This window comes from Mesoplodon densirostris, chromosome 3 (assembly GCF_025265405.1).
Source record: "Mesoplodon densirostris isolate mMesDen1 chromosome 3, mMesDen1 primary haplotype, whole genome shotgun sequence".
Taxonomy (NCBI): Eukaryota; Metazoa; Chordata; class Mammalia; order Artiodactyla; family Ziphiidae; genus Mesoplodon; species Mesoplodon densirostris.
Window position 1 is genome coordinate 130,685,881 of NC_082663.1, and position 20,963 is coordinate 130,706,843.

Below are 20,963 nucleotides of genomic sequence, written 5' to 3' on the forward strand. Positions count from 1 at the left end.
CTTGTCCCAGGACTCACAGGAAGAAAGCATGGGAGCCACTTTTTGGTTGCAAGGTATGTTCTCTTAACTACTAGGTAATAAATGCGGAGATAGGTCCACCACAGGTATCTCGGAAGATCCATTGGATCAGCGACTGAATGAATGTTTGCAATGACCTCTGGCCCTGGCTAGGTTGAGGTGGGCCCTCGCACGTACCTGTGTTGTAATGCTTGGTGCAGTACCTCAAGTCCTTCTCCTCCTTCAGGATAAACTGGGGCAGAGTCAGTCCATCTGCCACCTGCACAGCCCCCTTCTCCTGCCACTCAAAGATGAGGTCATTCATGGTGTATCCAACTGGGATGGGATGAGAAGGAGGAGCAGTCACCACCCGGAAGCTCTTATTTGAAGCATGTCAGGGGTGCTGCAGGAAGGGCGTCTAACATGAAGCATGTTAGAAGCAGAGAGGCATCAGACACTCAGTGGAACTCATGAGACTGTTGCTGCTGCTGTTTTATTCTCCCCACACGAGAGGTTAAAGCTGGTTTTCTTGTTGACATCTACCCCACAGCCCTTCCACCTCTCTTACCCCACCCCCCCAGCCTCCCACCTTGGCTTGTCCTCCTGCCCGCACCCCTCAGTCCCATGGTCAGATTCAGCTGACCTCTGCTCTTTTTGCCTGTGCGCCATCCTTGCAAGCCCCTTCTCGTGCCCCCAGCAGATTTCCCTCTGGGGAATAACTGTATGGTATGGTGTCCTGGCGGGGCTATCATTTGGGGACCAAGGTGTGAGATGGTGATTCAACTAGGCCAGACTCTCTGCCCCAGGACTTTGTTGAGTAAAGTGACAAAGGGTTCAGAGTTGGCTGGTGCAGACTCTCCTCAGAGGTGGTGCTCCAAGGGGATGGTCTCCTAGTTCCTGTTGCTTAAATGCTCTGTCCTGGTTCTTGTACTTTAGCTTTTCCTTCAAGTCCATGTGGACCCCCTATGTTCTTCCACTTAATTCCATTCTTTACATGAGTCAGATTGGTTTCTGTGTTTGCCATCAAAGAAGTGAGCTCTCCCATCTGTTAAAATCTTGGTTCACCTGTGATCTCCTCCATAATGCCTTCTCCACACCCTGTCTCCTTCCCAGTCAGAAGGAAGTGCACTTTCTGCCTTGAGGCCACAGCATTTTGTACGTCTAACCACACACTTACCACTTGCTGCCTGCCTTAGAGTTACTTGTGCGGAAGACCTCTCTCTCCCCTACTGGAGTGAGCATCCCTGTGAGTTCAAGGACCATGACTTATTCAAGCTATTGCTCCTCCATTCCTGGCGAGCATGTTCACAGGGGACATGGAACAGTGCCTCTTTGGAGAATGCTGCTGGCTCCAAAGCTGAACTTCAGTCAGACAATGTTAGGGAAGTTATATTTCTAATGCATTTTCTAAGAGCAAAGCTCCTCATCTGGTATTTTGGGCTATTACAGTAATCTCCTGGGGTCCAGAGGGTAGGAGCATCTGTGTGGGAATTTCTGCTGGTCACATGGGGATAGGAGAGTCTGGTTCTTTTAGAGGCCTCATGCAAGGGACTCACAGCTTTCCAGTTGCATAATGCACGTCTGGACGTCCATGGGGAAATTCTTCAAGTCCATGGGGCAGGCCAGTGTCAGGGTGATTCTGGGAAGAGAAAGGAGTTGTATGATGCTAGATCCACAAACCAGAGAAGCTGTGCCTCCGTTCCAGTTACTACTGGAAAATCAGTTATCTAGGAAAGGCCAAGGAGGCTAGGGAGCCAGTGTTTATTGAAATAATATATGTATATTTTCACATCAGAGAGATAAAGTAGGTTGCCTAAAGTCACACAAGTCAGTGGAACTTCTGGGCTTCTTTGGCGTCTGTCTGGCTTCTAGAAACTTGCCTTTTAGCAAGTTGCCTGAAGGCTTGTAGGCCATGGGCTACCTCCCTCCCTTCTCTTCTGTAGAGCCCTCAGGTAGGGCAGAGCCTGAATTTTAAATTGAGCACCACCAGGCGTCAGGCATCCCCAGGTGCACCTCTATGTAGCAGGTGCGCAGGTGGTTCTTGGCTTCTCCCTTCACACACTGGGCTCATCAAAAGTGATTTCCAAGAGGCTCCCTGCATGCTGGGTGTCCAACACAGCTGACTCACATCTGCGGGCTCCTGCTGGGGTCAGTTGGGGAGTGGTGGTTGCTCCAGGCGTCTGGGCTAGCTGTTTATTTTGGGTTGTTCAGCCCTGGCAGAGACTGCAGCCTCAGAACCAGAGGGAGTCCCCTTAACAGAATCCGAGGTCTGCAGCTCAGCTGCGATGCAAGGCTTCAGCTTGAAAGGCTTTGCCAGCATCTGAGCCCCTGCTGCAGGGAACAGAGAAGAAAGGCTCATGGAGGCCAAAGAGACTTAGATCATCAGGCCAACTCCTGCACTGGACAGGTGAGAAAACAGGGATGCAGAGAAGGCTAGGTGGGGAGGCATGTCAGGTCACACAGCCAACTGATGGCTCAGCCAGGGTTCAAAACCAGGTCTCCTGGCCTTTGGATTTTGAGCTTGTGTGTTTGCTGGTGGGCTTTCTAGCACTGCTGTCCTGAAAAGCCAACCTCAATACCCAAAGACCCCTAACTGGTGGTCTTGTGGGGCTTAGCTGCTGGCACCTCGGCCCCACGTGGTGAGGCCCACGGCCTGGCGCGAACTTCCCCCTCCGGCTCTCACCCACGGCTGTGGATGCGGGCCCTTTAAGCACAAGGCAGAAGCAGGGAGGGAAAGGGCAGGGAGAGGGAGGGGAAGAAGAGGGGAAAGAGGGAGCGGGAGAAGGAGGGGGAAGGGAAGGGAAAGTGCATGCAGTTGAATTTCTGAAGATAAAAGCTCCAAAGTGGGGCAGCCATCACACTGGGTGAATTTCCTGAAGTTGAATGACCTTGGAACATCACTTTCTGCTGATTTGTCTTTTTGTCATGCTGCACTGGGGCTTAGCTTCCTGGAGATATGAAACTGAGCCTGGCTGCAGCAGAATCCAAGCCAGCCAGGGCCTCGGTGGCCATCCTGAGCCCGTCACCCTTCCAGTCTGGATGCGCACTGGGTGGGGAGGGCAATGTGTGAGCAAGGCCATGTTGGCCTCGGATTCCTCCCAGTCTGCCCTTCCATGGTGCCTCCTTTACCTCCTGATGTCCCTGAGTCCCCTCTCCCACCCAGCCTGCTCTCAAGGGAGACTCTGAATCCAGTCACATTTGGGGATTAGGATCTGTGCGGCCTCTCCAATGGGCTTGGACACTTAAAGCTCATCTCCTAATGGAAATAAAAAGATATATCCCCCTGAGGGACTGGAGGGTCAGGAGAGTCATTTAGGACCAGTGTCCCCCCCCCTTTTTTTTAACTTTTTATTTTATATTGGCGTATAGCCGATGAACAATGTTGTGATAGTTTCAGGTGCACAGCAAAGCGACTCAGCCATACATATACATGTATCCATTCTCCCCCAAACTCCCCTTCCATCCAGGCTGCCACATAACATTGAGCAGAGTTCCCTGTGCTACACAGTAGCAGTAGGACCAGTGTCCCTTTAAGCTCTTTGAAATAAAAACATATTCATTCATTCATCAAATATTTGAGTGCCTATTGAATGTTCTGCACTGTTCTTCTAGGCTCTGAGTGGGCATTAGGTGCACACTAACAGATTAGAATCTAGGTTCTGCTGCTATGTAGCTGTGGGAACTCTGGCAAGTTGCTTAAACTTTCAGATCCTCACTTGTCTAATCTGCAAAATGGGCATAATAAAGCCTACTTCATAGGGTTGTTAAGAGGATTATAAATAATACCTATAAAGTCTGAGCCTAGTAGGTAAATTCCCAGTGAATGGTACGTAGTAAGGATATAACATGGACATTGGTCCTTCTCTCCATGCCTTGGGGGAGGAGACTGAGAATTAGGTGGGTTGGGAGGGGCGCAGAGTGTGGCAGGAAGCTCTGAAAGTTTGCCCATAACCAGTGTATGCAGGATATCCCCCAACTGGGGAAGGGAGTCCCAGCAGACTCAGTGCAAGGAGTAGAGGATAGAAAGGCTTTATAGAAGGGAAGGAGCAGCCCTGGCTTATACCTGTGAGCAGCACCGTCCACCTGGCAGGCCATTTATGTTGAAGTTGCTGTGATTTTTCAGACTTTGTGCCTTTGCTCGGCTATTTTTTAAAATTATGATAAAAACATTTAACATGAGATCCACCCTCTTAATAAGTGTTTAAATGTACAGTAGAGTATTGTTAACTATAGAGTATTGTTGTACAGCAGCTCTCTGGAATTTATTCATCTTGAGTAACCGAATGTTCCTGGGGTCAGCATTGTCTTTGAATATTCTTTTCCCATCTTGTTTTATTGAAATTCTGGGTAAGCTTGGGGGCCTAACTTTAACCTTCCGTCTCTAGGATGCTTCCTTGGTCCCCCTGGTTATAATGAACTACTCGCTTCTAGGAGTTCCCGTGGTATTTTATTCTTACTTGCTGAGTGTAAGCTGCAGAGCTGGCTCTGCCTATTCTGTAAAGGTGTTCGGTTGCCAGGGCCTGTTCACCTCTGTTTGGCCCTCCTCTTAGTGTCTGCTTCCACAAGGTATGTTCTGAGGATGGAGGGGATGAGCCTGTACAGAACTCACCTGATGCTGTAGAGGACATTCCCATTCCGGGAGATCCTCAGCAGTTTGTTGTCCGTGGTGATCTCGTGGAAGTGGGCCCCCTTCTCATTGGCAAAGAACAAGTCAGGTTTCCAGATGGAGTCCAACATGGATGGGTCCAGGTCCAGAGAGTCATCCGGGTATTCGTTGTAGGCCAGCCGGGGGTCGTTCCACTGCTGCCGTAGGAAGATGTTGACCCTATAGTCCTATAGCCAGGAGATAAGGAGGTGGACTCAGAGTTAGGCCCTGGGATGTCACATCTTGGAGGGCCCAGGTGCTTTCGGTCAGCGCTTCCCAAAGCCCCTTCTGGAGGATGCTGTCAGAGTGTGGTTGCATCTTACATGGGGATGAGACGTAAAGTTTGTGCATCAGGCAAAAATCAGGGCAGTCATAATTATCCCTGAAAATTCTCTAGATGCCCTGTTAAGTATATTCAACTCTGAACTGAGATTAATTAAATGTTATTCTTTCTTCTGACAAATTTTAAAAATGAAGTTCATACTGATGTCATAAACACCTGTTTTTCATCCTGTTAACATTTTGTTGTGGTTGCTTCAGTTTTCATTAGATAAGAGAAATAATACATCACAGATAAAGCTGAAGTCCCCCTTTTATTATCAACCCCATCAGTGCAGTAATTCTTATGCCCACTAAGGTTTGAGAGTCACTATTCTAGATAGATTGAAGGAACAAAAGAAAAGACTAAAAGCTGATGCCTGAGCATTCATACTATTTTGCCCAATTCCCAAGCAGTGAAGGAAAGTTGGGTGGAAGGATTTTATAGTGTTCTGCTGGTCTTAGGGTTCACACCACTCTGTTTTAATGTCGGCCTTCTGTTACCTTCTATAACGTGTTGATTTGTTTGTTTGGGGGGGGACTAATAGATGCCACATCTTACTGGAAACCAGCGCTAAGTTAAATGCTCTCTGATGGGACAGAAAAGTCACGATCAAACCAAGTAGGGAAATGTTTGATTAAACCAAATGTATCAGATTTCTTTATGGCAGGACTTCTCAGAGACCTTAATATGCTGAGGAGTTGTGTGCATCTCCAAGAGGGGAATAGACTATGCAACATTTCCTTGATTTATTTTGGCCATAGAACTCTTTTTTTTTTTTTACATCTTTATTGGAGTATAATTGCTTTACAATGGTGTGTTAGTTTCTGCTTTATAGCAAAGTGAATCAGTTATACATATACATATGTTCCCATATCTCTTCCCTCTTGCGTCTCCCTCCCTCCCACCCTCCCTATGCCATAGAACTCTTTTATTTTGTGCATGAGGCTCATCTTCTACAGAATGTGGGTTAGAAATTGCTGTCCTAGTCAAAACTACCCCCTTCCCCACCTTTTTTTTTTTTTTTTTCCAGATGAGGAAACTGAAATCTAGAGAGAGTTGAGACTGGCCGTGTCTCTCTGAAAAGGTAGAGCAGAGTTGATTTTGAAGCCCAGGTGCCTTGACTCCTAGCTGAGGATTTGTTCATTGGGTCTTAGACGGTCTTAAAGAATCCATTTAGTTCCCATTAACAACCTGAGAAGCAATTTGTGGTAGGTCTCCACAGTGGGAAGCTGGGTAATGAAGTTAAGAAATATTTCCATTAAGAAAAGTTTTAAATTTTGTTAGAGAGACGTTGTAAACTTGGGGCCTGTGAATATTCCACTGCAAGTAGAATTTGGGGTGTATTTGTGTTTTCCTATGAAGAAGGGTATAGCTCTCTCTGTTGGATTCCCAAGAGGGTTTATAGTTCCCTAGAAGATTAATAATCTCAGTTGAAATCCAACTTTAAATGTTCTCCTTCAGGGAATAATCTCTGCTCAGAAGCACCTGCTGCTGCTTTTTCTCTGAAGGTGCAGGATAAAGGAGGTCATGCTATATTTTCTTTTGGGGTGCTACCCTTACATCCTGATCACCCTCGATCTGTCATCAGCAGGAATGGACTGAAGCAAACAGCCCTTCTGTCCCCCACACTCCCCCCCTGCTACTTCCTCCCACATTCTGTTTGCCTACAGGAATATCAGTAGCTTCTTGAAATGTTCCAAGACATCTTATGGGACTGTTCTATAATTTAGTTGAAGCCTCTCCCTCCAGCCCCATAGAAAATGACATTTGGTCTCATAATCAGGAATAAAGACACAGACGTAGAGAATGGACTTGAGGACATGGGGAGGGGGAAGGGTAAGCTGGGACGAAGTGAGGGAGTGGCATGGACATATATACACTACTAAATGTAAAATAGATAGCTAGTGGGAAGCCGCCACATAGCACAGGGAGATCAGCTTGGTGCTTTCTGACCACCTACAGTGGTGGGATAGGGAGGGTGGGAGGGAGACGCAAGAGGGAGAAGGTATGGGGATATACTTATACGTATAGCTGATTCACTTTGTTATACAGCAGAAACTAGCACACCATTGTAAAGCAATTATTTTCCAATAAAGATGTTAAAAAAAAATTTCCTATCTTGTAAGTCCTGCGGTGGAGGGAAAACTTCAGGCCAGACTGGAGGTTGATTCTTTGTTTTTCCTGTTGATTGTAATAGCTCCCAACCTGGCCCCATCTCATCAGGGATTAGAAGCCTCTGTTTGTCCTGTGGATTTTACATGAAGTGCATGTGTTTGTGTGTGTGTGTGTGTGTGTGTGTGAGAGAGAGAGAGAGAGAGAGAGAGAGAGAGAGAGAGAGGGAGAGAGAGAGAGAGAGGGAGGGAGGGAGAGATGAGGCGCTGGGAGTCATGTCAGAGTAAACAGACTATGCATTAATGATTGGACAGAAAAAGCCTTCAGTCCCCAAACCCCAGCTGCACTTCTGATGTTCTTGCCAGCAACATGTCAAGCCAGTTTATGTGGCTGGAAGGAAGAAAAGAAAGTGGCATTTCTTAAAATGGCCTGTTAGGCACCAGGCACTGTTCTAGATACTGTCACATACATTTAATCCTTACAAAACCCCTGCAAGCTAGACATTCAAATTCTCCTAGTGAGGTTCAGGAAACTGAGGTTTGGAAAGGTTGAGCTAGTAAGCAGCAGAGCTGGAATCTGAATCCACATCAGCCCAACCTTCTAGTGAGCACTTGTTGATTATGTCCCCTGGCTATGGATGGCCGGTTCTGTGCTGGGGAGCCTCTTCTCTCACCCCCCGCTGCCTGATCAGTTTAATCCTTATCTCCTGTAGGAGGCTTGATGCCCCCAGGCTTCCCTGACTTCTTCCTTTTCTGATCTCCTAGCAAAACGGAATGGCCAGAAACGTTTAATTTAGCAGTACCTCACTGTGTGTGTCTTATCTCCTCAACCTGAAGGGCAACAGTTTGAGAGGATAAACCTGACCTCTTTCTCTTGCACCATCCTACCTACTCACCCAGTCGGTGTACCTGGAGCTACCCACCACCCAGGAGGGGGAGGGGGAGGCAGAGCGGAAAAAGTTGGCACAGGAAGAGCTTTCCCCATTTTTTTTTTTTTGCAGTACGAGGGCCTCTCTGTTTGCAGTACGAGGGCCTCTGTTGATAACAGTTAACAACCGTTGGATTTGAGAAGAATGCCTCTGAGAACCATGTGTGTTTTGTTTTTTTTTTTTTGCAGTACGCGGGCCTCTCACTGTTGTGGCCTCTCCCGTTGCGGAGCACAGGCTCCGGACGCACAGGCTCAGCGGCCATGGCTCACGGGCCCAGCGGCTCCGCGGCATGTGGGATCTTCCCGGACAGGGACACGAACCCGTGTCCCCTGCATCGGCAGGCGGACTCCCAACCACTGCGCCACCAGGGAAGCCCGAGCTTTCCCCATTTTATAGCTGGAGATACTGTGGGTTAGAGAGAGGAGGCATTGTCCAAGGTCACATAGCAATTCAGAAGAGACCTGGGATTAAAATCTGGATTTACTTCTCCAGGCCCCACTGTTAGAAGGAGGAGTTAGGCTAGATGGTCTCTAAGAACCCTTCCAAATCTAATAGGTGATCGTTATTAGATTTTTGTTTTCCAGCGACTTTTTTTTTTTTTTTTTTTGTGGTACGCGGGCCTCTCACTGCTGTGGCCTCTCCGTCGCAGAGCACAGGCTCCGGACGCTCAGGCTCAGCGGCCATGGCTCACGGGCCCAGCCGCTCCGCGGCATGTGGGATCCTCCCGGACCGGGGCACGAACCCGTGTCCCCTGCATCGGCAGGCGGACTCGCAACCGCTGCGCCACCAGGGAAGCCCTTTCCAGTGACATTTAATGGAGCATCTAAGTGCCAGGCACTGTTCTTGGCACTGGAGAACACGCTGAGAACAAGAAAGACATGTTTATGCTGTCACAGAGCCTATGATGTAGCACTTACACCACGCGGAGATTGGGCTCTGCTGGGGATTAGGTATAGGCACTGGGGAGATACAGAAGTCAGGCTCCCCATCTAGACTTGGAGGTGAGGGTCAGGGAAGGTGCCAGGAAGACGTGATATTTAAGGTGAGACCAAATATGGCAGAGCCAAAAAGGAAAAGCATTTTGGGCAGTTGGAACTGCACCTGTGAAGGCCTAGAGACAAAGCAAGAGCACGGTGCTTTGGACAGAACAGCAAGTAGATGAGTGAGGGCAGAAGGGGGAGGAAGCATGCAGCGCCGAGCAGGCTGTCTTGGGGAATGCGGACTCCATCCTGGGACTAATGTGGAGTCTTCGAAGAATTTTAAGTAGGGAACGACATTATTACAGTTGCATTTTATTACTGATATTTAAAAATACTTTATTTTTCTTATCACAGAAGTAATGCTTGTTGATTATAAAAAAAAATAGAAACATATGTCACCTAAAAGGAGAAAAACAAAATGAAAACCATAGCGTCTCGCTTTGAAGCGATTCCTGAGAAGTGAGGGTAAGAGCTGTAGAGACTGTCTGGTGTCCTCAGGCGACTTGTCCCCTTCTCCCAATGCCCCCTTCTCCCCTCAGCACCCGCTCCCCAGCCGAGCTGCTGCATCTATTTTCTCCTCCCCGGTTGGTAAACAGCACCAGGAAATGCCGTCTGGAAGGGACCAATGCAACTGTTGTAATAGGCTGAAAGCTAAATGCCGTTTTGCTTACTTGGCTCTACAGTCACTCTGGTCAGTGTTGGACCTGCTGGGGGTCCACGTTCAGGTCCAGAGGCTGGAAGAACAGCACTGGAGTTCTCCAGCTGAGAACCTCAGGTCCCACCTCTGGTAGTTGGCTTCCAGGCCTTGACCCTCAAGGTGGCCCATCTTCTAAGTCCGAGGGGGAGGGACTGGCGGAGCTCTGGCTCAGCAGGCTCTAGCACCCACTCTCTGGTCTTGCCTCTGAGATTCCCTGATGGCTTGATTTCTGGAAACTGGGCAGCTTCCATGCTTGTGAGACCAAGGTAGAGTATTAACGCCCCCGTTATGTCTAATTTCAGACTCTAACCTCTCCCAGCAAACTCCTCCAAACTCGGTACTGTGGTGAAATAGGAAGCATGAGGTGCTTTAGTAGGAAAGAGCTAAGAGCCTGGTGGGTGTGTTGGTGGGAAGAGGACGTGGAAGGCAAGATGTATGCCCACAGCAGTCAGAACCAAGAGCCATCACCCAAGAGGAGGGTGAAGAATCAGATTCTTATACCTTCCTAAGTCTCAGCCTTCCAGCCGTGAAAGGGATGTTTCTTCTCTAAACTTGATTCAACTCTATAAACACTTATGAGGCCCAGTGGGAGAACGGTGAGAGCAGAGGCTCAGGTCTTGGCTTCTACCCTCACAGAGCTCAGATTATCTAGCAAGCAAGGCAAGGTATGGACATAAATCTAACATACAAAACTGAAAGTGATATGGGTCAGAAGAGGTTCTAACAAGCTGCTATTAGATATTGCTTTCAAGTCGTTGACATTACTTCCAGGCAGGTTGGGTGAATCTGGAAGTGATTTTGGGGAGAAAGTGGCATTTGAAATGGCCCCTATCAGGTTGTTTCATTCTCCTGAAGTTAGCATCTCTAGATCTGGTGTTGTTCTGAGATATGAATAATATCTGATTTGGGCTGGAAAGGAGGCCAGTGATGTGTGAGGAGGAAGGACAGAGGTGAGGAATACAGGTGTAAGAGCAGGACAGGACATGAGGACCAGGGCTTCGGCCTTGGTGTATTTAGGGTTAGGATTTGTAGAGTTGGTCGGGGGTGGGGGGGTGGGGGGGCAGGTTGTCAAAGGAATTTCATGTGGAAGGAATAGCACCAGCAAAAGTGTATAGGCAGGGGCATTCAAACAGTTCAGTTTAGCTCAACCATCAGCTGCATAAGTAATAAAAGTCCCTCTTATTGAGGACCTAGTAAGTACCAGGCATTGTGCTAAGCATGCCACAAACTTCTGCTTATTTTATGGTTTTTTTTTTTTTTTTTTTTTTGCGGTACGCGGGCCTCTCACTGTTGTGGCCTCTCCCGTTGCGGAGCACAGGCTCCGGACGCACAGGCTCAGCGGCCATGGCTCACAGGCCCAGCCGCTCCGCGGCATGTGGGATCTTCCCGGACTGGGGCATGAACCCATGTCCCCTGCATCGGCAGGCAGACTCTCAACCACTGTGCCACCAGGGAAGCCCTCATTTTATGTTTAAAACAGTCCTATGATTATAGGTGGTTTCACCTTAATTTTATAGATGAAGAAGGCTCAGGGAGATTAAGTAATTAGTCCAAATTCACCCAGTAAATAATGGGCTTGGAATTCAAATCTGGTTTGTCCAATTATATAAAGCGCATGCTCTTAACCACTCTGCTGTAATGAGGCTGTAGAATGGATTGATTTGAAACTGTGGGTATCCTTAACTGCCAAACCAAGGTGTTTGGATCTTATTCTGTAGCCAGTTGGGCACCACTGAAGTCTTAAGCAGTGGAGCAGTATCCCAGTTTGACTTCAGGAAGATCAGCGTGGGAGGCGTGACCATGAAGTGATGAAGTGAGAGAAAACAGGACCAGGGAGACTTATTTTGAGGCCACTGTGGCAGTTCAATGAAAGATAAGGAAGAGCTAAACTAAGATAGTAGGGATGGAGAGTGGGGCAGAGGAGAGAATCATTGTTCTTTGTCATCATCATCTTATCCTTCATCGTTTTCATCACAAATATTACAGGTAGACTTCTGTCTCAACTCCTTCCTTTTACACACAGCCCAGAGAGGGAAAGAGACTTTTCTCAGGCCACACAGCAATTCAGTGACTAAGGTGGGACTTGCATACAGAAATCTTGACCCCTTTCCCATTACTTTTCCTAATCCCTTGTACACCTTTAAGGGCAGGAGGAGGAGAACCGAGCTGAATCTGCCATCAGGCAAGCTCTGCTCTCCTTGGAGAAACTCTAACTTAGACTCAGCTCTGACAGGATTTGGGATTAAGATGTGTGAGAGCTGGAGCAGTCTGCTGAGAGCCAGGGACCAGGGGGCATTCAGAGTGGAGGGTCCCAGGCTTGGTTTATGAGCTGCTGCTGCTTCTCCAGCACTTTCCCAGACCTCTGAGAAGCACTGTGGAATCAGAGTCAAAGATGTTGCCTTCCAATGTGAGAAGAGTCAGCCCCAGTCTCCTCACTGCCCTGTGAGAGTATGGACCTGGCTCACCGGCACATGGAGAGTTTACTGAATCTTGACTGAGTGCCAGACACAGTGCTAAGTGCTTTAATGATCCCTCTCCCCAGATTCTCACGGGGATACCATTTTATGGATAAACTGAGGCTGGGGAGACTTAATGCTTTTTCTAAAGTTAGTGACAGAGCTGAGGCGCGAATCCATGACTGGCTGACTCCAAAGTCGTGTGCTTTTAAATAGTACACTGTTTTCGCTTCTTTCTTTCTTTCTTTTTTGTTTTTGTTTTTTGTGTCAGTTCCTTTTATTAATAACATCTCATACTTATTAACTGCTTTTTACTTTACAAAGCACCCTCACATTAGTTTTGTTCTATGAAGTTTGGCCTGAAAGGGCAGATTCTTATCTCCATTGGATAGACGTGGAAGCCCTAAAAGCTCAAGTTCCCAGCACTAGTTACTGGCAGATGCAGAATTGATAATAACAATGCACATAATACATTGAGATGTTACCACATGCAAGGGATGATGCTAAGTTCTTTATGTGTGTTATTTTATATTTACAATAATCCTGTGATGTAGATTCTATTATTCTCATTTTACAGTTAGGCAAATTAAGGCACGCAGAAGTTAAAGTACTGTACCTGACGTCACACAGCTAGTAAGTGGCAAAGCTGGGATTTGAACCCAAGATGTTAATGCCAGAGCCCAAGCATTTAGCTACCGGACTACACCATCCAGAATCTCCCAGATTTGTACTGAGTGACACTTTTGTGATGCCTCAATGCCATCAGCTACTGCCTCTGGCTGCTGTTATGTTCCTGTGGGTTTGTAGATACCCACAATTAGCAGGAAGTATTAAAAAAAGGCAAAGGAGGGGGGTGGGAAGAATTGGGAGACTGGGCTGGACATATATACACTTTTGATACTATGTATAAAATAGGTAACTAATGAGAACCTACTATATAACACAGGGAACTCTACTCAGTGCTCTGTGGTGACCTAAATGGGAAGGAAATCCAAAAAAGAGGAGATATATATATACGTATAGCTGATTCACTTTGCTGTACAGTGTAAACTAATACAACATTGTAAAGCAACTATACTCCAATAAAAATTAAAAAAAAAAAAAACGGGCAAAGGACAAAAGCCTTCTGCCCCAGGTCCAGCAGTCTACTAGTGCTCCTACATCATTCCTGATTTGCCCCTTGATTTTTTTTTTTTTTTTTTTGGCCACGTCGCACAGCATGTGAGATCTTAGTTCCCTGACTAGGGATTGAACCTGCGCCCCTTGCATTGGAAGCACAGAGTCTTAACCACTGGACCACCAGGGAAATCCCTGCCCCTTGGATTTGACCCATTGTCTGCTCTACACTCAAGTACAGAGCTGGCAGACTCCCCGGATCCTGACCATTGCGTCCTTGGTTCCAGTTGCCTGCTCCATGCCTTCAACCTCTCCTAAGTTGCCACCCTGCCTGTTGCATTCTCATTTGGATCACACATAATCAGGGCTACATTTGTTGTGAAGAACTGCTGATGGTTTGGACCAGTGGAGCGGAGCCTCTTTGTTTATCTTCAGGGGATCACTAAAGCCCAGCATGAGTTTAATAATTACATAAAAATGCTAATTGAAGCCACTTTTATTGGATGTCTAACATTTGCTAGAATTTTATATGCATTGTATCTCTAAACTTTTCATCAGCCTAGCACAGTGAATATTATTATACTCATTTTACAGGGGAGGAAACTGAAATTCAGAGAGGTTAAACAGAGGTTAAGTGTCTTGCCCAGAGTCCCATAGCTAGTAGGTACTAGAGCAGGAATATGAATCCACGACTGTCTGGCTCCCAATTTCACATTCTTTTGACAATTGCATGCTGCCTATTTCCTTTTTTCTTTTTGGCCATGCTGTGAGGCATGCGGGATCTTAGTTCCCCAACTGGAGATTGAACCCGTGTCCCCTACAGTGGAAGTGCGGAGTCCTAACCACTGGACCACCAGGGAATTCCCTCTGTTTCCTTTTTTTGAAAACCAGGTTCCTAGATGGGTAGGTGAAAGAAACATAGTAGACATAGTATACTGGGATCTCACTGAGCCCATGTGACAGGTTGGCTCATACATATCCTCATAGTATCAGATGGAGAACTTTGGATTGTGATGCTAAACTGAGGTGGATTTGTAACTGGTTGCCAAAGGATGCAAATTGAAGCGTGGATATTAACCTGAAAAGAGGGAAGAGGACAGTATTGGCAGTACAGGGCATAAAAGTGAGACATGCCACTAGCAAACTTGGAAATATGGAAAAGAAGTTTGATCTCTGCGAGTTAAACTAACAGATGAACATGCAGCAGAGAAATTTGGCAAGGCTCAGCATCAATCACAATGACCCATGTGTAATCTCAATGATTTAGAACAGGCCTGTGCTTGTAATTTATTAAGTGGAACCTTAATTTGTTGTATTATGTCTTTTTTTTAAGGGTTTTTGCAACTTTTAAAAAAAATATTTATTTATTTATTTATTTAGGTTGCCCTGGGTCTTAGTTGCGGCAGGCAGGCTCCTTAGTTGCGGCTTGAGGGCACCTTAGTTGTGGCTCATGAGTTTCTTTGTTGTGGGTGGCTGGCTCCTTAGTTGTAGCACGCAGCCTCCTTAGTTGAGGCATGTGAGAGCTCTTAGTTGTGGCATGCATGTGGGATCTAGTTCCCTGACTAGGGATCGAACCCAGGCCTCCTGCATTGGGAGCGTGGAGTCTTAACCACTGCCCCACCAGGGAAGTCCCTATTGTGTCTTGTTTAGAGAACTATTTTATAAACATATTGGAGACATTCATTCGATAGTATAAGAAAGGGCAGTTTGATGAGCAGGAATTTGGCAATTGGTAGTCTAGCATCATCTGAAGGATAGGGTCACACTGCTTGGGGGAACACCAACTATTTTTGTGTCTGAAAAGAGGGTTTCTGTGTGGTGAGGTGGGATGGTTTCTTAGACCTCTCTCTGGCCTGGATGAGATTTTCCTCAAGACTGTCTTCCTTCTTTTCCTCCAATTTGGTATGTCAAAAGCAAATTTTGATTTGTTACCCTGGTATTGGGCGAATGGCAAGGGAGTGCTTTCATGGAGGACACAAGCATGCTGTTATTGGAATGGAAAGCCCCATCATAAAGTAAAATAACTTGACGGTCTTATTTACCCACTTCAGTCTTTTGTGGCTTTGATTGTCATTAGTCAGCCTTCCTGAATCTGATCTGATGGAGAACCAACCCTGGGATGCCATAAATTCATGACTGTGATGCCTCCCATGGTGGTGTATTGGAGAGAGTCATCCAGCAGACGATACCAAGACTGCCTATAACCCCATTTTCTGCCTCTTAACAGACTCTATAGCATGTGTGAGGGCTCTCTCCTTGGCTTCCTCTCTGTCTGCAGTTTACCAAGGCTTTGTGGAGTGTCGAGATATGTCTAACTGGATGGCACTTAATAGACTTTTTCTTGGACTTCCCAAATCCCAGAGTGTAAATGGCCTAGCATTAGCTGTGTAGGCAGACTGAACGTGTAATGGAAAAAGCAACAACAAACAAGGATCTCATCCACAATATTAACCAACCTCACACAATATTCAGTAATAAACCTAATGAGAAATGTGTGACTTGTGTGTATCTATATACACACACAATGAAATGATTCTAAAGCTTTACTGAAAGGCATAAAGGAATACCTATATAAATGGAGAGACATACCACATTTGTATAATATTGTTAAGATGTCAATTCTCTACAAGTGAATCTATAAATTCAATGCAACCTCAATCAAAATCTGAGGCAATTTTTATAGGCATCAACAAGCTGATTCTACAGTTCGTATGGAAGAGAAAATGGACTGGAAATGACAAGAAAACCTTATTAAAGAAGAACAACAGAGGACTTTCTCTACCAGATATAGAAATACAGTGTTAAGCCATAGTAATTAAAATAGAGTGGAAACAGATAATAGAGCAATGGACAATAAACTGAGACTAGAAAAAGATATGTGTATATATGTGTGTGTGTGTGTGTGTGTGTGTGTATATATATATATATATATATATATATATATATATATATATAGATTTAGTTTATGAGAAAGGTAACATTTCTAATCAGTGGAGAAATAATGGTTATTTAAGAATAATGCTGGAAAATTACTATCTAATCAGAGAAAAATAGAGTCAAACCATCACCAAATACCTTACAGCAAACTAAACTCCAAATGGATTATGGAGGTATATGTAAAAGAAGAAACTTATAATATTATTCAAAATGCCCATTGTGCAAAAAAAGAAAGAAAAAAAGCAAAGATACTCAAATTCACTAGGAATCTGGAGTGAAAATTAAAAATGACAGTGAAATACCATTTAAAAAATCCCATTTGGTAAAATTAAAAAGCTTGATAATATCTTGAGTTGGCAAGGATGAAAACGCTGTTGTGGGAACAATTATTGAAGCTTCTTTGGGAGCAAGTTGGGCAATAATATTTGTCAAAATAGTGCAGGTCCTTTGATAAAGTAATTCCACTTCTGTAATATATCCTAAGGAAGCACGCAAAGAGTCATGTGCAAGACTATTCATTGTGGCACTTGTTTGTAATAGTGAAAGCTGCATAAACCTACAGGCCCATCAGGAGACAAGTGGTTAAATACCATGAAGTGATGTTATGTCCAGAGTGTGGAATTTTACAGGCGGGCTGTAAATCTGGAAATACTGATTAAAATCATTTTGTCACATACTGAATGTAATAATAATAAACCATTGTTACGTTTCCAAATTTGAGGGTGTGTAGAACGTTAAGAATGTGGTAGACCTATATGTAGTGATGTGGAAAGATTCCAAGACATGGTGAAGTGAAAAAAGCAAATTGTATTGCACAATCCTATTTAGACAAAGATGTGTAATAACGAAGGGATGTATCGATACATTCAAGGAAAGAAGACCAGTAAGACATACACTAAAGTGTTTTCTGCAGTGGTTAACTCAGATGGGACAGGGGGAGAGTGCAAAGCAGGGGCATTCCTGTTTCTCTCTCTCTACTCTTTTTTACTGGACTTACTACAAAACTTGTTTTCATCTGTTGCTCATATACTTTTAAAAAAAGTTCCAGAGTTTTGCTGTCCATAAGCATAGTGTCAGTCAACACTGTGACTTGTTACCTAAACTGAAATGTCTTTTTTTTTTTTTTTGGCTGCACCTAGTTCCCTGACCAGGGATCTAACCCATGCCCTTGGCAGTGGAAGCTCAGATTCTTAACCACTGGATTGCCAGGGAAGTCCCTAAACTGAAATGTCTTTGAGGTGGTGTGTGTAGAAATCATTTCAGGGTTCTGAGGAGGTCCCCAGAGTTACCTTGGGGGGGCCGATTGAGGAAAAGGCCAAGGCATTGAGATTTCTGGCTTCTGTTCCACTTCCTCCAGAACAGCCCATTTTCAAAAATCAGTGTGTTAAAGTGCTGCATAAGATTCACCTTAAAAATGGACTGTGGTGGTGGGCTGCTGTTAAAAACAATGCTTTGAAGCCCAGTAACCCAGAGTAAGGATGAGCATGGCCCTGGTGCGCTCTGCTCTAAGCACTCCTGAGGGTCTGGGTTCATAGCTTGGCCTTTCAGCTCAAGGTGGAAATTGACATGCTGGCTGTACTCGGAGAGCACCCTGGATGGGAAAGGGACTGAGAACCGGGGAGAATGGCCAAGGAAGCCAGGCATGGCCAAGGAGCGAGAGGACTGTCCTCAGTTATTGGAAGGGCTGTCAGGTGCAAAGATTGGTTCTCTGTGGCCCCAGGATCAGAATGAAAGCCATGAGCAAATGGAAATGTCAGAGGTGTCCCAAGATGAAGTGGGCTGCCTGGGGAGGTGCAGGGGTTCCCATCACTGGAGGTGTGCAAGCAGAAACTACAACATTTGTGGCAGAGGTTCTGACAACAGATGGGGGTTCAAACTGGAGAACCTCCAATGTTAATTCTCTCTACAAATATTGATTGAGCTCCTATGGTTCAGGCAAAGTACTGGGCATGGGAAATATAGGGATGATTGAGAAAGACAGGGTCCCCACTCTCAATAAAAAAGCAAACAAAACAACAAACTAACAAGCAGACTTTTACTTTTTAGGTATTACTCAGAAGATAATAGAACATGATGCGACAGTGACTGGAAGGGGGGACATTTTTAGTCAGGGAAGGACCTTCTGAAGAAATATCTGAGCTGAGACCTGAAGGATGAGAAGGAAACCATTCATGCAAAGATTTTTCTGGGCAGAAGGAGCTGAGCGTAGTAAAAGGATTAAGCAGCTGTTGCAGTATTTGAAGCAGGGGAATGCTGTGATGTGATTTAGGGTTTAAAAGGCACTATGGGAAGTGGTAGAGAAGGGGAGGAAGGGAGGCGGGGAGGCCGGTTAGGAGGCTATTTCAGTCAAGCAGGATAGAGATGGTGCCAAGTTGAACTAGAGTTGACAGCAGCAGAGTTGGAAAGAAGTAGATGGATTTAAGTTTTATCTTCTGTGATTCAAAATCAATTCATTCAATCAACTGATCCCAATTCATTCAATCAGTTGATTCGATTTAGTCAATCGATCCCAGAAGTAGGCTAGCATTCAGAAGTGACTGCTTCCTAAACAATGTGTTAACTTTTATGGTTGGACATAAGGGGCATTTAACCTCCTCACATGGTAGCTGTTTTCATAGATCTTGAGGTCTCATTTGCAAATATCCACAGGGATGGATAGCCAACGGCTTCTCTCAATACCAGTTCTGATAGAATTGCACAGATCCTACTTGTTAGCCAAACCAGAGTGCAGGAGACCAGGATGAAGTCATGTCCTCCCATGACCCTGACATCCCCTTGGCTCTGCAGCCTCTCCTCTTGCCCCAAACTCAGCAGGTGGCCTAGGCCAAGAGCAGGGCACCAGGATTCAGGCAGCCTGGGGATAATAACTGGTGATGGTGTTTATTGGCTGGAAAAGCTTGGGTGAATTAAGCCTCTCTGAGCTTCAGTTTCCTCATCTATAAAATGGGATTGTTGTGTTATATGAAATGATCCCCATACTTTGCTAACCGCGGATGCCTGGTTTTTAGGACAGTGCTCAATAAATGACACATGACGCCACCACCACCTCACCTTCTCTTTATAGCAGAGCTTTTTTTTTTTTTTTTTTTTTTTTCTTTTTGCGGTATGCGGGCCTCTCACTGTTGTGGCCTCTCCCGTTGCGGAGCACAGGCTCCGGATGCGCAGGCCCAGCGGCCATGGCTCACGGGCCCAGCCGCTCCACGGCATATGGGATCCTCCCAGACCGGGGCACGAACCCGTATCCCCTGCATCGGCAGGCGGACTCTTAACCACTGCGCCACCAGGGAGGCCCCTATAGCAGAGCTTTTTGAAAGAATTATCTTCCCACTGTCTTCACTTCCTTTTGTCTTGTGCTTTCCTCGTGCCCCTGAATCGCGTTCTCTAATTTCATACACGCTCCCCTCCCCCATCCTCCATTGCCAAACCCATTGGATGAGATTCTCTTTTCTTACTTGACTTGTCTCCTCTTTTACTGCTGTTGAACACACACCAGCTTTTAAAACTCCTCTCCTCTCTGGGTCATTCTACAATGCCATTCTCTCATGGAAGTTTTTATTTTATTTATTTTTAACATCTTTATTGGAGTATAATTGCTTTACAATGGTGTGCTAGTTTCTGCTGTATAACAAGTGAATCAGCTATACGAATCAGCTATATATCCCCATATCTCCTCCCTCTTGAGTCTCCCTCCCTCCCACCCTCCGTATCCCACCCCTCTAGGTGATCACAAACCACCGAGCTGATCTCCCTGTGCTATGCGGCTGCTTCCCACTAGCTATCTATTTTACGTTTGGTAGTGTATATATGTCCATGCCACTTTCTCACTTCGTCTCAGCTTACCCTTCCCCCTCCCCGTGTCCTTAAGTCCATTCTCTACGTCTGTGTCTTTATTCCTGTCCTGCCCCTAGGTTCTTCAGAACTTTTTTTTTTTTTTTTAGATTCCATATATATGTGTTAGCATATGGTATTTGTTTTTCTCTTTCTGACTTACTTCACTCTGTATGACAGACTCCTGGAAGGTTTTAACATGCAAAGAACCATGATCAGATTTCTACTTCAGAAAAATTACTCAAAACCACACAACAGCATTGCCACAGCACCTGGCACATAATACATGTTCAGTAAGCGTTGCCTAATATTGCTGTTGGTCACTGTTATTCTCTGTGTTTCATGGCATCCTGTGCATACCTCTGTAATCTCACTCATCATATTGCGGTATTCTCTTTGGTTTCCTTGTCCACCTTCTCCAATACACTCCTTGAAAGCAGAGACCTACCTGGCTCCTGTTTACTTCTGGGGACATGGGAGGATTTTACTTTTCTTCAGGTAGGGCTATGTGGCTTCCTCTGGATAGTGAAATGTGAGCAGAAGTGCTATATGTCACTTATGGGTGGAAAGCACTTACTTGCCAGTGTGCCACCCTTTAATGCCTTCTTCCTCTCACAGCAAATGTGAAATCGCATGTTGATGTGGAAGTGCAAGGCTCAGCTACGATGTGGAGCACAGTAGTCCTGGAGAGTCCCCCAGATCTGTAGCAGACTTTAGGTGAGTGATACATCAGTCTTTGCTGTTCTAAGACACTGGGATTTCAGGGGTTGTTTGTTGCTGCAGGAAAGCCTAGCCTAATATGAGTAAAACTAATCTATATCCTTACAGCCTATTCAGCACGTACAGTATAGGACCTTAAAAACGGAGGTGGAAACAATAAATGAATAAATAGGGAACAGAAGGAAAAAAAAAACTAGAAAGACATTTCCTTAGGCTTATGTGTTG

The 20,963-nt window shown here is 45.6% G+C and overlaps 1 protein-coding gene across 2 annotated transcripts in view; it reads right to left on the bottom strand.

Moving 5' to 3' along the window:
- Positions 1-20,963, bottom strand: part of GLRA1 (glycine receptor alpha 1) — an 83,581-nt gene that overhangs the window by 17,936 nt on the left and 44,682 nt on the right. For both annotated transcript variants that reach the window (XM_060092069.1, XM_060092068.1), the window contains exons 4-6: positions 4,607-4,830; positions 1,554-1,636; positions 196-333 (exon numbers count right to left, since the gene is read on the bottom strand). In XM_060092069.1, the coding sequence (XP_059948052.1) occupies positions 196-333; positions 1,554-1,636; positions 4,607-4,830 (445 nt within the window). The remainder of the gene's footprint in view (positions 1-195; positions 334-1,553; positions 1,637-4,606; positions 4,831-20,963) is intronic.